The 22,397-nt window shown below is 42.5% G+C and overlaps 1 protein-coding gene across 1 annotated transcript; it reads left to right on the forward strand.

Annotated features, from left to right (window-relative positions):
- The first annotated feature begins 4,274 nt into the window (after nt 1-4,274).
- Nucleotides 4,275-21,165, forward strand: LOC119722223 (extracellular calcium-sensing receptor-like). The gene is made up of 4 exons (XM_038192269.1): nt 4,275-4,362; nt 6,655-7,331; nt 19,148-19,271; nt 19,946-21,165. The coding sequence occupies exons 1-4, from the start codon at nt 4,275-4,277 to the stop codon at nt 20,959-20,961; spliced, it is 1,905 nt and encodes a 634-aa protein (XP_038048197.1). The 3' UTR covers nt 20,962-21,165.
- The last annotated feature ends 1,232 nt before the right edge of the window (nt 21,166-22,397 follow it).

Consider the following 22,397-nt stretch of genomic DNA (forward strand, 5'->3'; position numbering starts at 1 on the left):
GGTCCCATTGATTCCGAGACAAGCAAACCGGCACATGAGTTGCCTTTGGCACGATGCTGGAACAATGGCCAACACAGGCTTTGGCGGTGATTAGAAGGGGAGACGACCTAAAAGCCTGCGGGTGGTGCGCTGCAGACCGCACGGTGTTGAGGAGTTCGATCGCGGTGGATTATACACTCGTGTCGTCACTGAAACGTGGATGCACAGTCACTCCATCCACACACTCGGCGGCCCTGCGGACAAACTTGTTTTTTTTTCAGCAAATCAATTGATGGATGGAAAGATACTTGCCTTTCATAAGGACACTGTTTGTGTCAATGATTTCTTTCTTGTTAATACAACACTTACATGTAGAATCAGTCTGAGAAAAATGTTTTCCTTTTATTTCATTTCCGGGAGGTACAGGCGTAAGTAAAAAGCCGCTCAAAGGTATAAGGAACTACATGTACTACAATTTAGAAGCAAAGACGGAGACAAGGGTTGCTTACCTGTACCCCCAAAGCAAACCTGAGCGGTGCGATAGAGATACATGGTCAATGAAAGTGCCACTCAAACAGAGTCCAGATGGCACTACACCCGCCTCCTCATGAGAGCGCAAAATATTTACTGGAAGGAACATAAGACAAAGGCGAAAATATACGGCAGCATCCAACATATCTCAACTACAGTAGCACAACGCAGAGCCCGCCTTGCCGGCCACTGCTATTGAGCCCAGTGGCGTAGCCCCCATGAAACATTGTCGCCCCCCCCCCCCAGTCGCCCCCCCCCACTGAGATTTTGAGTTTCTAAAACAATTATCATTGATCTACATGACGCCCCCCATGAAATGTTCCAGCCCCCCAGCGCCCCCCCCCCCCCCCCCCCCCCCCCCCCCCCCACTGAAAAATTCCTGGCTACGCCACTGATTGAGCCAAAGAGCAAGATGTCTCCAACCTCATCTGCTGGCGATTGCCTTGCCCCAACAGAGGGAGAAGACCCCTCAACTACGTCGACCCTGTATGAAATGATGTGAGCCAGCACGTTGATGACATCACCACGGCCATGGCGGACAAGAGAGTCTGGAAGAGTTTGGTTGCATCCATCTCGGCTGCAGCCACCCAATGATGATGATGAGAGATACATGCTATACATGAGCAAATTCTAAATAAATTGCTCTACTTTTTCGGATTTATTTCAAAGCTGATCGAACGCCGTCTAAAAACAAGAATTCATGTTGACTTAGTATACTGACGTCAGTATAATTTTGTCAACGCTGACATGTACCCCTAAGTAAACATGAGCGGTGCGATAGGGATGCATGTTATACATGAGCAAGTTCTATATAAATTGCCCTACTTATTCAGATTTTGTTAAAAGCTGATCGAACGCCGTCTAAAAGCAAGAATTCGTGTTGACTTAGTATACTGACGTCGGCAATGTTGCCACTAACGCTGACAAGATGGTGGCTAGAATTTATTATCTGGGCATCACCAGGAATGCCGTGAAAGTGAGGCTAGATCGGTTAATTGTAAGCGCATAATGAATAAAGGCATTAAGCGACTAGAAACCAAGTCCTGAAGAGTAATGAACAATAATATTATAAAAGGGTACCGTACTTTGCCATCTCAATAAAGAATACACTTTCTTATTACTCATTGAAAAACAAAGCGAATGCAACTGTGAAGCGTCACGTGAATTGTTTTCGCTGCAAAATCACAAACGTTAAACTTGAACACACTTCAGTTTTGGCAATTTTCGTTTCGGATGTTTCGTGACGTCAAACTTCCTTGCACTATAAACTGGGCCTCCATGTTTATCATTACTGCCACGGAAGTCATCAATTGACATCACCGCACCATTCACGCAACAACAGCAAATTGTACTCTTTGAAACCCTTCCATCTGTCCTAGTCATTTCGACATCGTGTCCGCAGCAATAAATTGTCATTTGCCAAAGGATACAAGGCGCTATAACAAAGAAATGAAAAGGGACAAAAGACAAAGAAAAGAGGGCAGCAGATACGCTTTGGAGAAAACATGGGTCCAGAGAACCTTTTTGAAGGACAAACACTGATTGAGTTTCTGATGGGGATGGGTGGACTATTCCATACCGGGAATGTAGCAGGCCCTGTCACCAGCCTGTTTACGTGATTCGTGGATGACAAGGTACTCTCCAGCAGAAGAACGAAGGGAGTAAGAACAGTTCTGAATTTGTGATGTCTCATCTCATTGTGATCCGAATGTCTGATATGTTGGATACATTGTGAAAATTTGACATTCGTCGTGATCGTCAATCAGAGAAACCAGTGAAATCAGTCACCAGGAAACCCGTACGTGCCCCAGCATAGCGCGCAGGATAATAAGTACCTGACTCTGCACAATCAACCGGGACCTGGAAGATTTATAAAAGGATAATCCCCGCGGGTCCGATTGATTGAATCCTGCACAGTGGGAGTGAAGTCAATATTAGCCTCCGGAAATTTACCACAGCTTTCTGCAAACGAAATATCCAAATGTTATCCAGTGGGGGAGTCACGAAGGCAAGGCTGCAAATAAAGACGAGCCGTTTTCTGAAACATGATACCCCTATTGCTTCTGATAGAGAGAACGAGTTTGCGTTTAGGGACCTCGATGCGTGCTTGGCCGGTTTTAACCAAGTACGTTTTGGGGGCCTAGACGCTGATTATTGCCCGAGCCAAATTATTGGTAGTAACGGAAAGGGTGCACAATTATTCATAGGAGCCCAAATTTCATGTGACACCGGAAAAGTGTTTAAAACCTATTCGGTGCTGTATCAAACGTACAGACATTTGAATGGACGAGAAGAGTCACGCGAGCACCCTGGCATGAATATACCTCACACCACGAAGTCGGGAAGACGTGTCATCACGTCATTTTTGAAGCTATGTCGTCATGGACGGTTTCAAATGACACAACATTGCAAAGGTTTACCAATTCATTGTTGGATCATTTAAGGTTTTGAAAGTTGTCTTCATTAGCAGGTGTCCCTGTTGCAAATATTATTTATGGTAGTTTTTTCATGACTAGGTATTGTTGGTTGTATGTTGTGTTTGATGATTATTTGCTCAACTTTAGCTTGGCGTGCATTTGGTTGCCTCCAAGTTGCCTGTGAAAAGTGCCTCTTGAGTCTCAGGTGACCTTTTAAGTCGAGCTACTTGAATTTGTTTTAAATTTGTAATGTGCACTTGTTCGACTAAGCTTGACGGTCAGCGTGACTGCCGTACTAAGTCGAGCTATTTCTAAACTGCTCGACGTTTAGAAATGTCCGAAGCGTGTATTTTAGGAAAGCAAATACATTGAGAAGAACATTTTTTGCCGTCATTGTCGGGAAACCGTTTGTAAAGTTATTGATTTAATCAATTTTTAACAGATACTATAACACAGAGAATCATAGTTTGTATTAGTAATTGACGTTCTGGAACCATTTCAGACACTCATAAGGCATTCAGTCTTTTCCAAGTCACATTCTCACTCACGTGCCTTTCACTAATGACTGTCGGAACTAGAAATGTCATGCATGTTAGCGTCTTTTCACATATCTCTTTGCCCTGTCTAATTTCCGATCGGTACCGAACAAAAGTGTGTCTGCATCACGGCTTCAGGATACCCGAGCAGCTCCTTCTCAATATCGAACGGTTGACCCAAGGATGACGCCACTTCAACATTCACACTTTAGTTCCAACACATCATTGTCGATTCACCCAGCATTCACTCCAAAATCGTATGCGCTCGATAACATCTGAATCAGTCAGCGACCAAAGTGGAGTCATTGACGCCCGTTTCGTCTGCCTCCCAACGGGATAGCTTGGTATCTCCTATCAGTCCTGATGGTGTTGAAAAGTGCACTTTTGGGAGAAGTCGATCTGAGAGTTTATTCCCCCGGTGCGACATCTTCAGGAAGAGCCAGTGGCTTTGACCCCGATACCTGGTGATCAAAGGCCATTAAGATATTTTCCTCGTGTGTGACAAAATAAGTGTTATGCATATTTAATACGTCGTCTTGACACTCACTCGCGAAGTAAAGTTAAATGTCAACCTCGACAAGCCTAAGTTGGAGAGATAATGATTAATTCTTTCCAAGTTTAAATTACATTCATATTTGATAATCGAATCTGTTTGGAGTCATTGGGGTAGCAATCCAAATGTCACGCACTTCGGCGAGAGAGAGAGCAGAAAGGAAATTGAGAAGTGGCTTGCTCTAGAATGCAAAGCGCGAATATGCAATCCACTACCCCCTTCGGATAAGAACTCGGGTGTTGAAAATTGTCATTATAGATGAGGCTGGACGGATCGCTTACCACGTTGACGTTTGACTTCAACGCATGCAAGATTGAATATCGCAGTTTTCATTTGCCGCTACCAGGTGAACGCGATCAGATTTTTTTATTTTTTATATTTTTTATATGCACAGCTGCAGCTGTCAACCCCCGTATATGAAGCGACTCATACCGAGTCAGAAAGTCTTATCTTCTATAAATCTTGACGATTTGCTTCGAAATTGAGAGACTTAACTAGTAATGGAATAGTACGTCAAAATACTTTTGACGCGAAGGTCTCAGGTTAATCAGGTAACTTTCAATTTCTGCTCACGGAATGGGCAGACGTGCACTTCTTCAAGACTGAGACAAGGACTGGATCAGCGCTAACCATTGAAGCGCCATGCAATTTGAAATATATTGCGGGAAGCATTCACTCTGACGTTCTGCGTAAACGTCCATGTTAAATATCCAACTGTAAGATAAAATAGAATATTTTCGGATATAACATTTTCGAATGTTTTTCCAGTATCCTCTAAGCAAGGACATATACATATACACAGCTAAGAAAGATACTATTTGTCAGAAATGTTCTACTTTGCAGTTGCGAGGTCTTGAATGTGCTGCAAATTTAGAAAGGTAATTTTTAGAAAGAATCGTGTTAGAGTTAATTCCGGAAATTTGCCCTCGATTCATTTGTGCCCTTTTATTTTTACTTATGTGCTGTTTACATCCAACTTACTTAAAGAGTTCATCCAACTTACTTAAAGAGTTAATAGAGCGTGTTTGACTTAATACTCACTGGATTGAGAAATAGGCGTTAATGTAATATATATTTCATTGGAGAAAAAAAAACATTTTTAAATGTTTTTTTAACAGTTTTAATTATTTGTTTTCTGTATGTCGCACTTTTTTGGCACGCTCATGTACGTGGAGTCTAGAGTAATTTGGATACAAATTTTCGTTTTTGAACTTCCTACCACTGGCGCATCGCCGGACGTGGCAGCCATGTATTAGCATGGCCTTGTGTGATACTTACCCAAGTAAACGGCTCAGCTGGTCGGTTACTCAGGCCAGGCTCGAGTAAGCCTGAGAAGTCATATGAGAGTTAAATCGAACGTAGCCGCGCTTGCACGAGTAAGCGCAGGGGAAGTAATCGAACACGCTAGTTATTAAAGTAAGATTAAAATAACTGCCTCACAACGAAAATGGGTTGTTCTTCTCCATTTACGGATTGAAAGCTCCGCGTATTCAACTGAGAGTTCCAGCTGAGAGGATAAAAAGAAATAGCCAGGGACAATAAATTAGCCGCGGGATTGTTATCTGACCTAGAAATCTGAGGGAGTAATCAGCCGTGTCCCATCCAGGCGTACCCTGGATCACTTCCTCGAGACATATCTCTCTCCAGAGACCCATCAACATCGTTGACGGAAGGGGTGAACAGCCCCGAACTAGGGATGACACCGGGATACTATCAACAATTAAAGCAACCTGGGACCGCGGATCAGCAACGGTTCACCCAACTCACTTGGTGGGGCGTCAGGCTGTCCGAAGGACTAGTGATAAACAAAATACTATCTCTGACCGGCAGAGACTTGATCCTAAGCCGATGCTCCTATGTCCTTGCCTTAAGGAGTCGCAACCGTGCTCAATTAATCAGCAGGTGACTCCGCGGAAATTGGCAAAACCGAGTTCCTTCATCGAAAGTGGATCAGTTAATTATTTTCCATTCGTGGGCGAAATATGTACGGACGAACTGAAAGTTCCTTTAGCTTTTTTAAATACTCCACACCCATAGCGGTATACAAAATTAAAGAAATCCAAACGAATAGACATCGTCAGGAATAAGGTATTACTGAAATAGAAGCTTAATGAAGATAACCCATTGATAAGCAGGATTAAATATTATGTAATTTTCTGTGATCACTTTGCACCTACGTTTATGCATAATTAGCCCTCGCTGAGGATTGGGTTTTCTTATTTAAATTCATTAACAATAAGAGTACAATTCGTAATACATATCACAGAGGAACAAAGGACCTGTCCTCAGATCTGACTTCAGCTGTGAAAGGTCTATTAGAAGAAAAGTTCAAAAGTGTTAATGAGTGCCCAATAGACCATAATCACGTTGCGGCCATCTTGTTTTGTCCCTATTCAAATCAACGTAACCAAAGCGCGGCTGGAAGGAAAAATAGTCTGGTTCCTTTTTTGCACACAACAAACATCATTTAGTCGTGTTTTGGGATACAGCAAACATGACTGAAATGGTGGCAGCATGATATGATAAAGACCAATTGCCATTGGCTTGAGCCTCGTTTACATAATATTGCGAGTTAATCAATTCAAGAGCGTTAATCATTTGGTATAATGTTGGAACATTATTTTGTTTGCTTTTTCAGCCTTAACTTGGATCAGCACGGATACCTGGACGGATATTGCCGCCCGAGATTTCCGCATCATGGCTAACGTCCTGATGGTAACCGTGGAGAGCACAGAGGTGCCTGGGTTCCAGACGTACCTGAGAGGACTCAACCCCTTCTTGGAGGAGTTCAAAGATGATCCCTGGCTACGGGAGATCTGGGAGGGGGAATTCGGTTGCGAGATCGGGTCCCTGGAGGACTGGGAGTCTTCACGCACTTGCGCTCGTCATACGCTCCTGGAAAATGAGAAGATAGCGAAGTCCGCCGTGTCCCCGTCCATATACCGCGTGTATCTTGCAGTGTACGCTGTGGCACAGGCTTTAGCGGATATCGAGAGGTGTAAGGAGTCCCAGGGCTTACTGGCCGACGGAAGGTGTCCTTCAGTGCGACGCATCAAATCCTGGCAGCTCATGAAATACCTCATGGCGGTGAATTTCACCGTCGGCGGCATCGGCCGGCATGTGTCGTTCAACAGGGACGGTGGGATCATGGATACCTTCAAGGTCATCCAGTGGCACAGGTGTGAGGACGACGAGGTGCCAGACCCCGACTGTCAGATTGTCCGGTTTGTCGAAATTGGAATCCACAAGGACGGCGTGTTGTACATGAACGAGTCGAGAAGCCGTTGGTACGATGACGACACCAATATTGACTTGGTAAGTAAACAACACTGTTGCCATCGCTGGTCCCAACCGCCCAGCCATGTGCGTTTGTGACCGCCTATCCCTTCCCCAAACAAATCTGGGAAGGAATCGAAGACGTCGCAAGCATTGTTGGTAGGTCACTTGCTTGCGATTGCGACAATGTACTTGTATTTTTTTTTTTGCGCATGAGTCGTGCGCACAAGAAGTGCTGGGCCCTCGTCACATAGTTATACAAATGTATCCAATGAGAGCTCCAACAGATTCAGGTTACCTCACCAGCGCCCTTGGACAATGCGTTGGGGACGAGAGACCATTCGCTCGCACTCCCCGCCCTGGAAACAGAGCGCTGGGAAAGGCTGATGCCGCTTCACAGAATCTTGTGATGAAAGTACTGATGGCACTATGACTAACTTGTCTGACCTTCGCATGCAGCCAGCACGCGCTACATGTGTATGATAGCGCGTTTGTACGCTGCATGCTACGTCACAGGTCACGCAAGATCTATCCAATGAGAGCTCAAAGAGATCAGCCCTTTCCAGCGTCCTGTCTGCAGGGCAGGGGTAAGAGCGAAGTGCAGGGGCGGTGGAACTGGGGAGGGGGGGGGGGCACTTGCCCCCCCCCCCACCAGGTTTTCCCAGGCCAACAAAAGTACCCCTCTCGCGGTCATATTGTGACCCCTCGAGAGGAAAACAAAACTGCCCCTCAAATTCACACATGTGAAAGCATACGATCGCGCTACAAATAATATTGTTTCCTCTCTTGTAATGCAAAACTGCCCCTCAAAAACACAAGTACCCCTCTCACATTAACAAGATTGTGCACCTTCTCGAGATGGAAAACGTTCCCCGAAAGCACAAACACCCCTCTCGCAACAATAAAATTGTGCCCCTTTTGAGATGGGAAATAGTGCTCCTCTCGCGATAACTTATCGAGATGGAAAAACTGCCCCTCGAAAGCACAATTTAGTGCCCCGCTCGCAACATTAAAACTGTGCCCCTCTCAAGATGTAAAACTGGCCGGTAAAAACAATCGTGCTCCTCACGCGAATAAAATGGTCACTAAACTGGCCATCAAAGCAACAGTGTCCCTCTCACGATAAAAAAATTGGCCCCTTTGCATGGGCCTTACTAGTCCAATTCAAGTTCGGCCCCAGAGAGGTAACTGCCGGGGGTGTGCCTGAGGCCGAAGGGCTTTCCAAGTGATAAATTACTTTTTTTCCCGAGAACAATACGGCTATATTGAGACTATTTCTGGAATAGACACTGTAATTTTTTGAGTAAGGCAATTAAGATGTGTTTTGGTTAAATTTTGAACGCAAACATTTTTAAATGTGTATATCAATGTTGTTAGTAAATTCTGTTCCGGGTAACATGTACAAATGTATTCCTTGCAATGTGAACGTCTCCTCTTGCACCCCGAAAGAAAGTGGGTTTTTTTAGCACTGGGACCCCTTTTTGGTGATGCCCCCAGTTTGAAAAGCATTCCGCCGCCGCTGGCGAAGAGAGGACACAGTTGCCCTATATGACTACCTGCTGGCGCATTGCGAACCACGACTTTAAGGTTGGTGTTCTGCCTGATGAAAAGTGACTCCTGCAAAGTAATCATATGGTCGGGGTAACTTGCACTAAATGGACTCAAACCATAATGACATCAGGCTTTGTGTCGATAATTGCTTTCTTACGGCAGTCAGGTGGAGACGAGAGCCAATCAGCTTCCATAGGAAAGTGCACATGTAAACAGAGCGCGATGTCATTATGAAACCGCTATTATTGAAACCGCTATTACAGTTTGGGTAAAGCATTTCCATTGCACCCACGCACTATACAATGGTTACAAAAACAAACAAAGACCACACTGCGTTAACTTATCAATAAATGTTGTTCCCAACGAACACGTTTGAAATTATTAGAGTAAATATATTTAAAAATCGTGGAAAATATAAGGCACACACCGGGCTTCATTCCAGTTTTGTTCGTGCTGCAGCTACATGTGGCGCGAATATCTCCTCGCATTTCCTGGCCCACGGCGAGGCTTTGGTTTCAATGTACCGGGCTCTTCCTTCCGTTAATTCCACTGGGAATTAAAGGAAGGCGGTTTTTACGAGATAATTTATTGATTCATTTTTCATGCTGCTTTCGACCAGAACCGGAGAGAATTGCTCCTTTATGATGTCGTCTGGGATTTGGTTTTGACTATAATGCCGGGAAATGGGGAGTACAAGTGGTCCATAAAGAGGGAATCAATCAATATACCGGCAGTTTAATATTGGCTATGATCGCCTACACAGGGGACACTGAACCGAAGTTGAAGTCCTGGGTTCTGCAAAACCGGACTAAAGCTCTATAACAGAGCTGATGGATTTCGGCACTGACAGATAATACAATTTTTGCCGCACTTGCTCAAACCGACTCCCGGTAACGGATAATTCACCGATGTATCAGGTACCCTGGATCAAGTCATCGGTCTACACCTCATCCATTTAGCACTATCATACTCTCTCTCTATCTCTCTCTGGTTACTCTGGTCTATACTGAATCTCGATCGTTTCTACCCATTTTCTATATCAAACACGCCAAATGTACATGCGTTTCAGCGTCAATAACCATGGCCTGCATTTTTAAAGTGTTACGGAAGTTGTCCCAATTTCACCAAACCGTGCGCAACGCCTGGTGCGTTGAATGCTCATGAATGCTGTTGAAGGCTATTGTTTGAAACGCAACTGTGCGCGGAATAATACTGGGTGTTAATTGGCGGGAAGTTCAATACGTCATTACAACGGAGAAAGTTAACGCGTGAATAAATTAACGCGTAAAAGGAAAATACCCAACAACAAAGACAAAACAAGGACGGGTTTTGACAATCCTACACTGTAAAAAAAAATGGGCATTTCTGGACCAACTGCTTGCCCTAAATTGGTGTAAATATCAACTTCCCAACTTTTGGTCACTTAATGACCAATTCTCATTGGCAGGCCATTTTGACCAGAAGATGGGTAAAATATAAATTACCAGCTGATGATTAGACAGCCTTTCCCATTTAATTGGCCACTTAAAACTTTCAATTTTATTGGTCAAATTATCTTACACAATTAGATGGCAAGTTGGATTTGATCAATACATGGAACATTTACTCAATCAATTAATGGTCAACTATACTTCAACAACATTGGTGTCTCGTAAGTTCTCATAAAGTGGTCACTGGCTTTTCGCCAACGTTTATAAAGTCTATTATCACATTTTACGGTCAACTATGATTTCAAGAAAATTTGTCAGGCTTATTTTCACATTTTTCATACCTCACTGTAAAAACGACGGGCAAATGAGTTGATATGTATGTAGACCAGTGTTGGTCAACAATTCAAAAGGTTAAACTCTTGGTCAAATTTTTCCCAAAAGTTGGAAAATTGTTACCCAAATCAACTCACAATGAGGTATTTTCAAACCAATGTTGGGTAAAATTACATTGCCCAGCAGTGTTTTACCCAACATTTTTGCAGTGATATAGTTGTCAAGAAACACATATAAATTCACAGTTATCGCTTGGGCTCACGTCCTACATCACATTATGTCAAAACGAGCATCATAAATTTATCACAGTATTATTCAGCACATTACGGCCACTTTATGAGCTCTGTGCCATGCGGTTAAATGTAAAATGGTCCGCTTCAAAATTTGCACTTATTGATGGTCATGTTGTTGCCAACTAATATTGTGGCATCGATAATATGCCTGTGACATGTCCAACTGAGAGGACAACATACCCAATATTGGGCGGATCCAGGAATTTTCGCAGTGTGGATTTCATAAAGAATTAATTCTGAAATGTAGACAGGGTTGTTATCTCCGGACACTTGGCCTCCGAAAATCAATATGGGGGTTGGGTTCAAATGTCCTACAACAATTGTTGTCTTAATGCCTTTCACCAAATGAGAGCACCCGGATATGGGTAAATATTATGGAAAAAAGACCAACATCTTCACTAAAAAGGACCAACATCTGAACAATTCAGCTTTAACCAACGTTTTAATGCCCATGTTACCCAATTGAGAGGACAAAACATACCCAACTCAGTTTGGGTAAGGAAGTTACGATGATCTTGTCAAATTTTCTACAATTTTTGTCTGATGTCTATCACCAAATTAGAGCACCCGGTGTTGGGTTAATATTATGAAAAATTACCAACATCTTCACTAAAAATCACCAACTTCTGGACAATTTAGCTTTATCCAACGTTTTAATGCCCAACGTTTTTATAGTGTATACCTCTCCCCTCGTTGCGCATTTCTGGGCCTTATTTTTTTGATAACAGCAATATGCACTATGCGTAGCAGCTACTTTAGAGTGCAATGCCTTTGTTTTGATTGGGTATGCATGAGTGAATTGTTTGTGCGGTCATTGTCTACTGAATTAAACAAATAACAAAATATGTCCTTCTTAGATGGCCGCCACACCTAAGGTCTTTAAAAAAAAAACTAGCACTTTAAATTGCTTTTATTCGAATGACTTTACCTTTTCGCGTTCAACAGTTGAATTTAGTATTGTACTTTTAGAACTAGCTGATATTTAGTAGTTGATTGAATAGACTGGTTTTTAAAATGTACCGTCGATTCGAAAGAATTCCAATGACTAGGTTGAATACTTCAACTTAAATGACATCGATTCAAATTAAATGAGCCTTATTTTCTGGTGGATTTAACAATTGAATGGACTGTAGAATTGTTTTAACCTAACATTTAATTGACGTATCTTTAATTATATATACTGCATATGAAAAGCTTCGTTCGTTCGTTCGTTCGTATGGACTGATGTCTGGTTTGACAGCTTCAGTTCGAGAATCGAGAAGTATTCTCTTAACAGGATCAACACGGGAAGTAGCTGTCATGATCCCTAAAATTGTGCAAAAGCTTCGTTATACCGGCGAAAACACAAAGTGGGTTTAATTTGATCAATAACTCTATCAATACAGGGGTAGTTTGGGGTCTTGTTGTATGCTTCGGCCGAATTTTCAAAAAAATTGCTGTAATTTAAGGTGGCCATATTACACTGTAATATGATGTCATTCCGTTGTAATGTGGATACATATAAGAGGGGTGCATACCTTTGTTCCCCAAAACCGATGTTCCCAGGAATCTTTACCATATAACCCTAACCCTAATCCTAAGGATTTCGGGGAACAACGGTATTGGGGAACATCTGGTAGACCCCTTATATAATAGGGCGCTTTACTATCTTTTGCCCATTTTGGGATGAAAACAGCATTTTTCATTCAAATGCTTTCAGATTTAGTACAAATATATTTGGGATCAATATGCATCAATTCAAACCACAGTTGGTTATAACTTTACTATGTCTTTTCTTATGGCTATACTTTTGTTTTAAGAGGAAATCTTTTTTTTTTCGTGATTATGTTCCAAAATTGATTTGTTTTTTCAACCGAAAGCAACCGTAATGAAGTACTTGTGGTAATATTATAAATGAGACGCAGCCTTTCGCGCTAATGGCAGCCATATTGGATACCCGGCATCAACTCCAGTTGATCATGTGACCACGAAATTCTAAAGTAAATATTTGGTAGGTTGCTGCAAATAAAACAGGTTTTGAAACCACAAAAAGGCATATTTCCATTTTTTTATATTGAAAAAGGGCTTCATTTTGGTACCATCAATAAATTTAAGAAAAGTTCAGAAAAAGTCACCGAACGTAATGCTGATCAGACCATGCGCTCCGGGGCTATCACTAAAAAGGTTACTGTATCCCATCCCGGTCCTAATAGGGTAAATACTCTACCTTTAAAGTGTGAATGTTGACATTTCTGATTTGTCGCCAAAGTGCCCACGCTTTGCAACAAGTGGCCACTTTACTGATAACGGCCGACAACAAAACACAGGAGTGAAGTGATTTGACGCGAGATACGGGGCGGGGAAAAACAAGCGGGTGTTTTTTTGCCGTGGAGCAAATCTACTAACAAGAAACCCGATGCATTGATGGAAACAGCCGCCGGCTCGATGAAACACAAAATATGTCTCTGTGTCCGGATATAGAAGTTGAAAGCAAATGTTGTCTCGGCACTGACTATGAATCAAGTGTTTTTCCCTGGCCCTGTGATCATCGGATAGCAGCAGATTTTTTCCCCGAGACCGACTCTACTTTCAAATCCACCTCTAGTCCCTGTTATTCACCAGAATTTATTGCTTCGCTATAAATCGCGGATGTGTCATGAAACCAAATTGCACGGATTGAGTTCAGAAGATTATGGTGTTGCATTTCCCATTATTGGCAAGAATAAGCCTTTTGTGCGTCCATGGTCACAACATTGACATAACAAAGAATATCTTTTGAGATATCTGAAATGCATCAGGCCTACGGCTGTTTTCAGGATTATCTTAAATCAGGGCCCTAGCCAGCCTGCAGGTGTGAGGGGAAGGTCGTTTTTACCGTTGAATTGGACCTTTTCATATCTCATACACAATTGATTACCCATGGAAATCGAGAAACATGGACTTTGAGAAAAACTCAAATGTTACTCGCGCCGGAAAAAAATGGACCTCAGTGCGGTCGATTGAAAGGGGCGGGGTGGGGAGTGTGGGGGGAGGTCGTCCGACCCCCCCCCCCCCTTCCTGGCCAACAGACTGTAAATTGACCAGCAAAAATGATTAACAACAAAGTAACAACCGTACACCGAAAAAAGTACGGTCAGCAAAGGAAAAACACACACACAAAAAGGCAACAACTTATCAAACTCAACAACAAAAGCTAAGAGTGGCACTGAGCAGCTACAACGACAGCAGCAAAAAAAATCTAACATAAAAAAGAAAATGTCTCATATGGGCTTGGGCTTCTACTTGAAAGTCAATAAGTGTCATGAATGTGAATAGGACCCCAAATTTATAGCACATCCTTGAAGTCTGAAGAAAAGTTCGCACAAAATGAATGATAAACAACGAGATGCCAAGTGTATCCCATTACTAAATTTTCACAAACTGAAGATGGCAGCCCGTTTTAGAGGAAATGTGCAGAAAAATTAAATCCACCCCTTGACGAGTGGTGCTGTCATCACAGGCTTTCAAAAATCACTTTAGTCCAGTTTTTAAGTCCGTCCGCACTCCGCAACACATTAAAGCGCATACATTAATAGTCAACTGTCAGTTCATCTTAATACTTATCGACCGCAACTTGATGTTGTGCGTTTCAACTTACAATTTGGTCTCAATTCGTGGTGAAATTATAAATATAGGGTACAATGTTGCTTGATACTTGATATCCGGCTCGAGAAAAAAATAGTCCCCAAAATCCCCCCCCAAAAAAAAAAATAGAAGAAAACAAAACAAAAAAAACATAAAAATTAAACAAGAAAACTATAAACAAAATTCCCTGACACTTTTATTTTAAGATTTTAGCAGCCTTCGTTCTGACCTATCTATCATTTCTTATACATAGACCAGGCAAAATGTATTATAAAACAGGTAAGAGTAATTTCGTATGACAAAAATGCAGGTTTCTCTTGTAAATTTGAGTGCTGACATATCGTGCAAGACAATTCGTTTGAGGACTTGAGCTACACTCAGTTGTTAAAACAAATAATGCTTGCCGTAATTGTATTCAGGGCAAAATTACATGATGGACCAAATTGTCGTATGGGACTCTAAGTGGCGTAGGCAGCCTTCTTATATTATTTTACAGTATCATTCGATTATTTGTACCGTGTTTGCATGATTCATTTCAAAGACATAGAAGACGGCAAGTAGATCTAAGACATTAGGAATATAAGTAGCCGGTAAGCTCAAGACGATTAAGTGCCTTGAGGGTGATCACAACAGTGTTTTTTTCCTGGACTATTAACAGTCATTAACGTAATGTATTACAAAATGGATATAAATTTAAAATGCAGAAATTTTATTTCATGCCAGCGAACTTTTTGAGTAATACCTTTCCATGTTTAAGGGTTTACTGTTTAAACATTTAGACAACGCGGTGCATCTGTTGAAGTTAAGTAAGATGAAAAAACAGGAAATGGAAAAAGACAGCTCGGGATGGCAGGGCAAATGAGGATGAATCTATCCGTCATTATTCATTTCTGGGAAGTAGCTCGGCGCTAACATATCACCTGAAGGGCCGGGGCTTATCAGGGGGCCCCTCTTGTAGCTTCATTTGACCCGTGGAGATGACCAGATTAGATGGCTTAGGCGCGGACACAAAGAGATGAAAGGGAGGGACTCGAGAGTGGGGTTCGTTTTTCCTCCTCGCGGGCTTTTTGTCCCGGGACGTCGGAATCCTGACATCTTCTCCAAAGTCATCATCATCAAAAGCAAAGGAAAAACAGTCCTTGGTTTTTTTCTTCTAACGAGGAGTAGTGGAATCAGGTCACGTAGACTAATGGCTTGATTGGATGGAACTGACATTATTTTTCTAGATCCCTAGAAACAAAAGCTCAGATGTGATGAACCAATCATAATGTATAGTTGTGGCATTATCGTCGTTTACAAACAAATATTAGGCTGTCCCATGGCACCTAAACCATACGGTTTCGCCATGAGATTTATTTAGTACAGGCCCTTGGTGGTAACCAAATTTGTATCATGATGAAGCATTGAATCTTTTATCTTTTAATGTCCTATCTACACAGGCCTCTCACGCGTTCAACAGACAATTTTAAAATTTACAGTACGGGTTGGCCCTCGCCTTTACAATTCTGGACCCGTCCCGACGTCTGCATTGTTTGCGTGACTGTTGAAATCTCGAAATCTGGACGCGCATTGGCATGAATGGCAGTGAGATACACAAACATGAACACACATGTTTACGTTACATACCAAGTGTGGACATTCCCTTGGTTTCGTGTAGTTAAGAAAAAAAACAGTGAAAAAACTCATTTTTCTCAAACTGTGAAAACTCTTTCAACCCAATATTTTTCTGTGATCCCCTTTAGTGGTTCTCTTCATTTTGCCACAGATAAACCTTACCCAAAAATGCCTCTAAACCTGTTTTCCAGAAATGGGGAAACACTGTGTGGACTTGCCCAAGTCCACACAGCGTCGCCTCTACCTGGTTTATGTGGACCTCTTTTGTTCGGAAGTCCACACAGTGAATGTAATACCTACCCAGGTATAGACATATTAGCATTGAAACCGAGGATCCAGTGTACTCCTTTGTAAATGCCGATTTAAAAACAAAAGGCCTCAAATACCATACAATGGCTTTAAACTGAAAACCTCACTTTGGCAGTCTATGGAATAGCCCCTTGCACAGCAAGGATCTATGATATGCGAGCAGGTTCGGCGATTAATTATACTAGACAAGAAAACCCATTGACATCAGATTGTGACTATTTAGCGGACGCCTTCTATCGGGTCTTCCGTAAACCGTTGTTATATAACACAAACATGGCAGCCAAGTTGACCAATCAACAGCTGCGGCCACATTTTCTGATCGAAATGATGTCACAGTTTCTAAAGTCGACTCCGATTTGGCTGGCGCGCGGGTTCGCATAAAATGTGCATGCTAGGATATATCAGATATTCGTGTGGCTCTGCACACTTGACTGCCTGATCATCGTACTACGCTTTGGTTGCTTATTTGAATGTATCTGACAAAATAGTCTGAACACAGATTCAAAATGGCGGGACATGCAAGGACAGCAGCAAGGACAGACATCTATATGCAGTCATTCCTACCCAGAACTATCCGGAATTGGAGCAAGCTCCCTCAAGACACCATATACGCCCCAAACCACAACACCTTTTAGGATTTAATTTAGTTCCACTTCCCCAAGGCCTCCTTGTTAGACTTCCCCGTGGAGTATTCAGGAGGATAACCACCAAGTACCAAGTAGGTACCATGGTGGGCCATTTAAAGCTTGATACCGACCAGCGCGTAGATTGTCAGATTGACCTGTGGCTTGCGTTAAGCGTGTCACAGCGTTAAGCGTGACACATAATGAGTATGCAGGACAACAAGCAAATCAAACTAAAGGGGAGGTGTCGTCATCCAAGGCGCATACCAACCATAAGATATCAGTTGCATGAAGCAGTTGCCTGTCCTGACATGCACGCGTGTTTAGTAGGTTAAGTTGAATGTACGATAATCGATTCGCAATATCGTGCGACAGCAAAAGCTTTTACATAATCTATTTTGGCAGCACATCATGGAAAGCGTAAGTCTTAAACCAATAGCAAGCAGCACATGTTCTTCGGCGGATTCAACTGCTTTTTGTCGCTCGAAATTGAACTGGTCTTTTTTTGGTATGAATTACTGACGGCAGTCTTGTGATGGGAGAGTTGAACTCATTTCAACTGCGGCGAATGTCGCAGCGAATGTTTTGTCTGACGTATGTTATACTTATAGACTGAAATACCTCCCCAAAATGTGTATAAATAAGAATTTCAGTCAAAAGTTGAGTTTTGGAAACCTTTTCTCCCTATATTTAACCAGCTCCAATAGCTTAAAGTTTAACCGACTTTATGGCTGAGGTAGACTGGTTACTATGCAGTCTACTGCTTGTACTAAACATGCCTACACTCTATGAAACACACACACTGCATGTTCGGTTGGAACTGCGCGCGTTTTATGAGTGTAGGCCTACTAAGCGCATGAATCTTCTGAAATAGCTACTCCCTCTCCGACCAATTGAAAGCTAATTGGCCATGACGGCGCTCTGCCCTTTCAAAGCACACCCCGTGGAACCGAAACGTCGCTGGGAAAAGTTAACGACCACTATATTCTAGAGTTTCAGTGTTTCACTCCTGTTTTATCGTCCAATTGGCCCAAGTGATTAACCCAAAGGTTAAGCGACTTCCAACGACATCGAACTACCGTGACACAGAGGTGTTACTGAATGGAATTAACCTTAATTCCACTGAACCCATAATTAAAAGGTCCTTTCTTAAATTAAAATGAAAAACAAATTTTGTGAGTAACAATCTACACAGCATCTTATCTTAACCGTTTTGGTTTACGTCACGTGTCCTGAAACTATCAACACGATATGCAGTTGCAATATGTAACGTCTGTGTTCGTCCTTAAATGTGTGTTTTTTTCTCTTTTATAAACAATTTCTGATCCTTTATACATGTAGTATTATTTCAACCAGAACATGCAAAATTGTCCTTTCGTAAATTAACAAAAAAATAAATACAAACGTACCAGTCAGCCCTTCGAGAACTGAGTTATTGTCGGGCACCAGTCAGCCCTTCAAGAACTCAGTTATTGTGGGGCACCAGTCAGCCCTTTGAGAATTGAGTTATTGTGTCAGCCCTTCGAGAACTGAGTTATTGTGGGGCACCAGTCAGCCCAAGAACTGAGTTATTGTCGGGCACCAGTCAGCCCTTCGAGAACTGAGCTATTGTCGGGCACCAGTCAGCCCTTCAAGAACTTGGTTATTGTGGGGCACCAGTCAGCCCTTCGAGAACTGAGTTATTGTGGGGCACCAGTCAGCCCGAGAACTGAGTTATTGTCGGGCACCAGACAGCCCTTCGAGAACTGAGCTATTGTCAGGCCGCAAATAATTAGGAATTTGCAGAGTAATTATTCAACAACTTAACTTGGGCCGATTCGTATATGTTTCAGTCGATGTCTCATTTCAAATTTAAATAGCTAACACATCATCGTTAGAAAAATGGCAATAAACAATTTTTAAAAAAATCTAATTTTTGGGGCGTTAATTTCAAAACAGCAAGGACAGTACATCTTCAATGACACACAGAAACGCTTGCCGCTTTATATTTTGTATTTGTGTTTACCGGCTTATAGACTGAGGCATGTCACAAATTATTTAAAGTTGATTTGCTGTAAGTAATAAATTATTCATATTTTGATTTTTGTCGGTGTCTATAGCCTCCTGCAGGTGTGTGTCAGTCACCATGCCCGCCGGGTACCAGAAAGGTCAGCCGAGATGGCTTGCCTACTTGCTGCTTCCAGTGCGCACGCTGTCCCGAAGGCTCCTTCACAAATACGACAGGTAGAACAAAAAACTTGCAGGTGTTTTTCTGCATTCCAAAGTAGTACGAGAATAATCGTCGGATTTTTTTAAGTTACATTATTTTACTGGTCAGTTGCCCGCGCTCTGGAGACCATTTCTCAAGACTAACAAGTATGGTAACTAGACCGACACTTGAGGTGAATTTGTAGTCCACTTCTTGTGAATTCGAGTCGAATTTCATGACGTCAACAAGTCGAGTTTTGCTCTGACGTTGGCCTGTTAAGCCCTTCCAATTTGCACACGACCCGCTCCTTAATACCGAATCTTCATCTCAAAATGCAAATCTGACGTCATGAAACATTCGTTTGGAAATATTCTCTACTTTGTCAAATTCTCAATGCAAATTCCTTGTCGACAGAAATTTGCGTTCGCGCCAGGTATGACAAATCACAAACCACAACCCGAATGTCATTATTAGCACCAAAACTCACTTGAAATGAATGATAATTGTTGTAGTTGATGTCTATATTATCGACACAACCGTTTCAATTGCACCAATTCAATCTTAGCTCACTAACTTTGATCACTTTCCTCTCTTGTTTGTAACTTAATATGTCATCAAATGTGTTCCGCCGTTATGTTATAATTATCGAGGTAGATGAAATATTTATCTTAATCTTATGCTCTTTTTTGCCTTCAAATCTCGCTTTCAGGACAACTTGTGTGCATGCAGTGTCCCCAAGGAACCTGGTCGGATCAGAACCGATCTGTCTGTTATCCTAAAACTCTTGACGTGCTACAGTGGGATGAGGCAGTGAGTGTCGTGGTCATGTGCTTCTGTGGTCTGGGCATGATCTGTACACTAATGATGCTTGTCACGCTCACGGTCTACAACGATTCCGCCATCGTGAGGGCCTCCAATCGTGAGATCAGCTACTGCCTCCTGACCTTGCTGGTCGTCTCATTCCTGGAGCCTTTCCTCTACATCGGCATGCCTGTCGCATGGTCGTGTAATTTCCGCATCGCCCTGCACAGCCTCAACAACACCGGTGTGCTGGCCATCTTTGTGGTGAAAACGCGCCGGATACTGGACGTCTTCGACACGACGTGGCGTGGATTCTCGCTTCGCTCGCGGCTCCGACGTACCGGTCTGCAGGTCCTGATCATCAATGTCTTAATGCTGGTCCAGGGAATCATTGTCACCGTCTATCTCATCATCCAGCCCTCAAGGGTACTCCTGGACCAGAACATATCGAACTCGAGGGTTTACGTACAGTGTGACAGCGCCATTTTAGCCTTTGTGGCCATGTACAGTTACAACGCCATCTTGGCATGCATCATTTTCGTGTTCTCGTTTCGGGCAAGGAAGATCCCGGAGAACTTCCACGAGACACGATACATAACGGTGACCATGCTGTTCTACATGGTGATCTGGGTGGTGTCCCTGCCCACCTACTTCTCCACCACCGGCAAGCTGCAGGCATTAATGCAGATCATCTCCGTAGTGCTGACAAACTATCTGATCCTGGGCTTCATGTTTCTGCCCAAGTGCTACATCATCTTTATCACGCCGGAGCGCAACACCACCCAGTCCATTCGGGAACAGGCCTGCGGTTTCCGCATGGGTGAGATCAACAACACGCTGGTTGTGCAGATGGACGGTGAAGCAAGACGGCCATCATCTCGCCTGTCAGGGTCTGAACATGACATTCACGGCAACCACTCATAGCAGTGGTTTGTTCAGAGATGCACAATACAATGGGAGCCCTTTCTGACACTTGGTGGCAGCAAATAGACAAGGTCAATTAACCATATTTTTGAACAATTGAGGGCGCTGTAACGACGAGATACTTGTGAATATAAACAGAGATTGGTACAGCTCCGAAACTGCACCTTTTACGATCTTTATTTGTGTGATAAAGTCAAGTTTCTAAATTGCTTCAACATTTTTTCTAGCGTTTCTAGTGTTTCCTAGTGTGTGTTTTCTTGTGTTTGCAACGCCATCATTCGTGGCATGGGTAGCTTGTGCGTAAAGCGCTCGCCTCTCACCAAGGTGACCACGGTTCGAATCCTGGCTGCACACCCTATATGGCCTTGCCGCGGATCTAGGAGAATTTGACAGCGTGCAACCTACAGGTCAGCTGAGGTTATAATCCTGCTGTGCCCATTTGCTGGAGTATTTGTTTTAAGAACCAGACTGTGTGCTGCCACCAAGCGTAATAAGGTCCTCCATTTAGTGAGTAGCATTTCAAAGTTTTCTTCATTCTCAAGTTCCTTTGTACTACATTATTACACGTCGTATAGAGTAACGTGAATGGTCGTCGTGGCATGATCAATGTAAGTTACATTTCTCAGTGATTAACACTGCTAACAGCCCCTTAATACGACAAATACATCAATTCAGGTACTGGAATTGGTCTCCGTGCAAAGCGAGTCAGGCAAAACTGCATCCTGCGAAACAATCCCCGGCCTGAACCATTAACACAAAGGGAAATATGACCCCGAGATTTGTACGTACACTGTAAAATCTCAATGTTTGAACACAAGCCACTTTACAAGGTGGTGCAAAACGAAGTAGAGCCACTTTTGACAGGAATTTAAACCTACTGACTTAATTTATTTGAATTGTTTTATAATGTAGTGAAGTATAGCTCTTCAACCATACATGGTGACAAATCTTTACCAAAAAAAACCCCTGCAACAATAGTGTAAATTGAATACAATTCACCAAAATCACTGTTCACGTGTAAGTCTAGTGTAGTGTTTTTTTCTTCTTCAAATCAAGCTCCGGAGCTCAGTCAAGCGGATGGAATAAAGCCGTCCGTGGACGAGCAGGTTTGGCTCATGAAATTGTTTTACTATCATAATATGATAGTAAAACAATTATATCAGAGACAAAATATGCATTTGCAATATTTTTTGTCGTAACTTATGTTTCAAGATCAATATTTTAATACCATTAAATTAAACTTTTGAAATATGCTCAACAAGTAGGTGTAAATTGCTGTCAAAAGTGGGTTTCCTTCTTTTCGTACCACTCAAGCTTTTTGAAACATTTTATAAACAGTTTAGGGGAGAATTTTACTATAGTAAAAGGCCTGGATCTAATTTTGACTGAAATTCATTGTTCGGTTTCCCATCAAAGTAAAAAAAACCTTCAAACAG

This window comes from Patiria miniata, unplaced genomic scaffold, assembly GCF_015706575.1.
Source record: "Patiria miniata isolate m_02_andy unplaced genomic scaffold, ASM1570657v1 HiC_scaffold_14, whole genome shotgun sequence".
NCBI classification, from domain to species: domain Eukaryota; kingdom Metazoa; phylum Echinodermata; class Asteroidea; order Valvatida; family Asterinidae; genus Patiria; species Patiria miniata.